Below are 3,939 nucleotides of genomic sequence, written 5' to 3'. Positions count from 1 at the left end.
ATAAAGGCTCCTTTTATAGTAACAATAATGATATTGCAAAACTACTAAAATTTCAAAAGTACCAAAACCAACCTAATTATAATTAAAGATAAGGTAAATTTTCAGGTTTACCCTTCTGTCTTTCTTCTCCCCTCCATTGCGATTTTTTTCTATCGTCTTCCTTCTTTTTCTCTTCTTTTCTTTTTGCTGCGATTTCTTTCCATCGTTTCCTTCTTTTCCTCTTCTTTTATGTTGTTTAGATTTGAAGAACCACGTCTGATTTCTTTATATCGTATTTCTTCTTTTTCTCTTCTTTTTTTTTGTTGCGATTTCTTTCCTTAGTCTTTCTTCTTTTCCTCCTCTTTTCTTACATCGTTCAGTTTCGGGTAACCAAATCTAAAAGATCGTGTATAAAGAATCTTTAAAAAAATCTTTTAGATTGAAGTAGTCAAATCTAAACGATCATGTAAAAAAAATAGACGATCGTGTACCGAAAGAATTAAAAAAAAAATCGTTTAGCCAAATCTAAACGATCATGTACCAAAAAAATCTTGAAAAAATAAACAATCGTGTACCAAAAGAATGTTGAAAATTTTTGTTTGGCCAAATCTAAACGATCCTATACCAAATTTTGGAAAAAAAAAATCATTTAGCAATTCTATAACCAAATCTAAACGATCGTGTACCAAACAATAGCCAAATCTAAACGATCGTGTACCAAACAATAGCCAAATCTAAACGATCGTGTACCAAACAATAGCCAAATCTAAACGATCGTGTACCAAATATATTACGCGTGTTGTTGACGGGACATTTTTTGTATTTTTCATTATAAGCCTGTGGGCTTTTTCCGTCTTCGAAATTGTTTTATACAGTGTAATATTTTGCCGCTTTGTTATTTTTTTTTAAAAGACTCTTAAAGATAAACGTCTTTCATATTCAACTTTCTTCAAGTTTGATTACATTTAATGACAATTAATATATAATTAAAAATCATTTTTATTAATAAAACTCAAAGCAAATGAAAATGATAAAATAGTTAAAAAAGAAAAGCTAAAAGAGAATTGCAACAAACCTCGACATTGGTGTGAGATAGCTTTTAAGAGTTGATTCAGGTGATTTAATTAGCAATATTACATTCGATTTAAAAATGATAAAATTATCCGCCAAACTAATAATGAAAATAGTTATAATAACAACTTTTATATATAATATAGATATTGATTGAATTATCCGATGAAAGTCAACTTAAAAAAAAGAGGTTGTGGATGAAGGAATGAATAACCAAATCAATGAACTCACCAAAGAAAGTGAAAAAACTCAACTAACATGCATCAATCAAATAAATAAATAGATATTATTTTCCTTTTTTTTTCACTTCAAAAATTATATTAGTTGATCTAATAGATCATGTGGTTAGAATTTTCACATTGACAATAGATATGTAAACATTAATTAATAAAATACATTAAATTACTATTTTGTATAACATCAATTATTAGCTAAACTAACTTCTCAAAGAAGTGAGATTTGTAATTTACAAAAAGAAAAAAAAAGGACCAAAATTAGATGAGTGGAATTAGCACATACATCAAACATGGGCCTTGGCCCACATTTATCGATCCAAATAACAGGATAACAACATGGGCCTAAACAATAATAAAAAGGCCCATTAACGATTGAGCCTGTTTCACACATGAGCTTCCAACGAGAGAAGGAATCAGCAAAGACGTGTAATTAGATAAGAGAAGACCAAAAATAAAAATTCAAGAAGATTCTATTTTCTAAAATCCACTTCCACTTAAAGTCAACTCCAAAAAAATCCACCATACCGTCCGAAATGTGGATTTACCAAAATCAGTGGGCAGATGACATAAATGATGAAACCATATACTTTAAAATCAATAAAAAAAAAAAAAACTATCGTTATCAATTAATAAAATCCCCACCAAAAGCCTTTAAACTTCGTTAAAATCAGCATAAATGAAGGCAATCAAATAAAGTTTAATATTGTAAAGTTTTAGATAAGATCGGAGCCAAAAGAGATAAAGACACACTGCTCGCCAGACGCCAACTTTGTAATTCATCATATATATATATATATATATATTGCTGCTTCTTCTTACTAACAAACCATATTTATCTGACTTTCGAATTAAGAAAAAAAAAAGTTTGGTTTTTGAGTGATGGGTTCTTTAATGGCTGGTTGGGATTCCCCTACTACCGATCCCCAAGAAGGTAACTGAATTCTCTTTCCATTTCAATTTTAAATTGAATAATTCTCTGAGGGGGTTTTTTATTTTTTATTTTCTTTTTCCTAAAATTGATTTTTGGAATGGTTATCAGTGAGTCATCGGAGGAATAAGTCATTGACGAAAGAGGAAATTGAAGCGTTTTGGAAAACGAAGAAACAAGTGCATGAAGAACATCTGAGAGCAATTTTAAGTCCATTTGAGACATTGGAGGTATATATAAAGATTATTGGGAGTTCTTCTTCATCTTCAATTCTTTTTTGGATTTTAATTATAAGTTAATTAATTATGGAGTTATATGTGCATATGGCAGGAAAAAGAAAAGGAAAATGTTGGAAATAATCTACAGAGATCAGCCTCTATGCCTCCATTCAATACAAGGAAGGGTTTACTGGAGAATGTGAAATCTGAAACCAACTTAGAAAAGCCCGAGAAAAATCCCTGGTAATTATATGTGTGTATATATAGTAAAATGAATGAAAATATGTGAACAAAATTTGACATTATTGAAACTTGAAATTTGACAGGTGGAGAAGAAGTAACTGGGCGTTTCTAAACGAACCACCGGAGACAGAAGGGTCGGGTAACAGCTACGTGTCGCAGTTCCACGTTGCAAACATGGCGGCTTCCAGACTTGGCCGTGGTGGCGTCAGTGCTTAAGCAGCAATGTTAATTTCGTTCTTTTTTTAATCTTTTGTTGCGTTGGTGACGGAGTCGGAGTGGGTGTGGATGTGATCGGAAAGAAAAAAACAAAATTAAAAGATTATGTTGTAAATTAATTGGATTTGAAGGGTGTGTGTATGAGTGTTTGATATATATATATATGTATATATAATGTAAAATTATTGTTGTTTCTCATTTTTTGTTTTGTTTGTTTAAGTATTGTAATTTAGATTTTGCTATTTTACTCAAATGTTGCATGCTAATTAACCATTTAAATAGTTTAGCTTATTGATCACTTATGATTATAATTATTAGGTGTAAATTGATTAAATAAAGACCTTAAAATAAATCATTTGCTAACTTATTTTATTTTATTTTTTTTTTTTGTTGGTTTGTCTGTCAAAAAATTATCATTTTAGAATGCTAATTGCAAGTTAATTAATTATTTACTCATTTGAAAATTCCTGTATATTTAATACTCTTCTTAGATTCTTTTTTTTTTTATTTTATTTTATTTTAAGTTCTCCACATTTTGATTGGGGATGTTTTCCTATTTTTCTCTTATTTATATTTTTAAAAGCAAGTTGGGTTATAGAAAACTTTGGTAAATGTAACAAAATATTGCAATACCGTCTTCTTGCTATTTCTTTCATTTTCCTCCTATAATTTCTTTTATTTTTCTCCTGCGATTTCTTTCATTGTCTTTTTTCTTTCCTTTTTTCTTCTGTCATTTCTTTTCATTATCTTTCTTATTTTTCAATTCTTTATTTACATCGTTTAATCTGTTTTCCTTATTTTCCTTTTCTTTTTTTTCGATTTATTTCCATCGTCTTCCTATTTTTCCTCTTTTTTTTTTTCACTGTGATTTCTTTTTATCGTCTTTCTTCTTTTTCTCTTTTTTACGTCGTTTACATTTGGTTAACCAAATTTAAATGACTGTATACAAAAAATAGCAAAATTTAAAAGATCGTGTGTAAAAGAATCTTGAAAAAAAAAAATCATTTAGATTAAAGTAGTCAAATGTAAACTATCGTGTAAAAAAGTA

At 28.9% G+C, this 3,939-nt stretch overlaps 1 protein-coding gene across 1 annotated transcript; it reads left to right on the top strand.

Annotated features, from left to right (window-relative positions):
• The first annotated feature begins 1,893 nt into the window (after positions 1–1,893).
• LOC103503930 (uncharacterized) lies at positions 1,894–3,089 on the top strand. The gene is made up of 4 exons (XM_008468323.3): positions 1,894–2,217; positions 2,326–2,444; positions 2,545–2,675; positions 2,759–3,089. The coding sequence occupies exons 1-4, from the start codon at positions 2,166–2,168 to the stop codon at positions 2,889–2,891; spliced, it is 435 nt and encodes a 144-aa protein (XP_008466545.1). The 5' UTR covers positions 1,894–2,165; the 3' UTR covers positions 2,892–3,089.
• The last annotated feature ends 850 nt before the right edge of the window (positions 3,090–3,939 follow it).

Source organism: Cucumis melo, chromosome 4 (assembly GCF_025177605.1).
Source record: "Cucumis melo cultivar AY chromosome 4, USDA_Cmelo_AY_1.0, whole genome shotgun sequence".
Lineage (NCBI taxonomy): Eukaryota > Viridiplantae > Streptophyta > Magnoliopsida > Cucurbitales > Cucurbitaceae > Cucumis > Cucumis melo.
This window is presented reverse-complemented; position numbering and strand designations above follow the sequence as displayed.

Excerpts from the sequence above, each read along its gene's own strand:
- LOC103503930 (XM_008468323.3), top strand. The coding sequence starts at position 2,166 with ATGGGTTCTTTAATGGCTGGTTGGGATTCCCCTACTACCGATCCCCAA. Across the intron at positions 2,218-2,325 it reads TACTACCGATCCCCAAGAAG|TGAGTCATCGGAGGAATAAG; the intron begins GTAACTGAATTC and ends AATGGTTATCAG. Across the intron at positions 2,676-2,758 it reads AAGCCCGAGAAAAATCCCTG|GTGGAGAAGAAGTAACTGGG; the intron begins GTAATTATATGT and ends GAAATTTGACAG.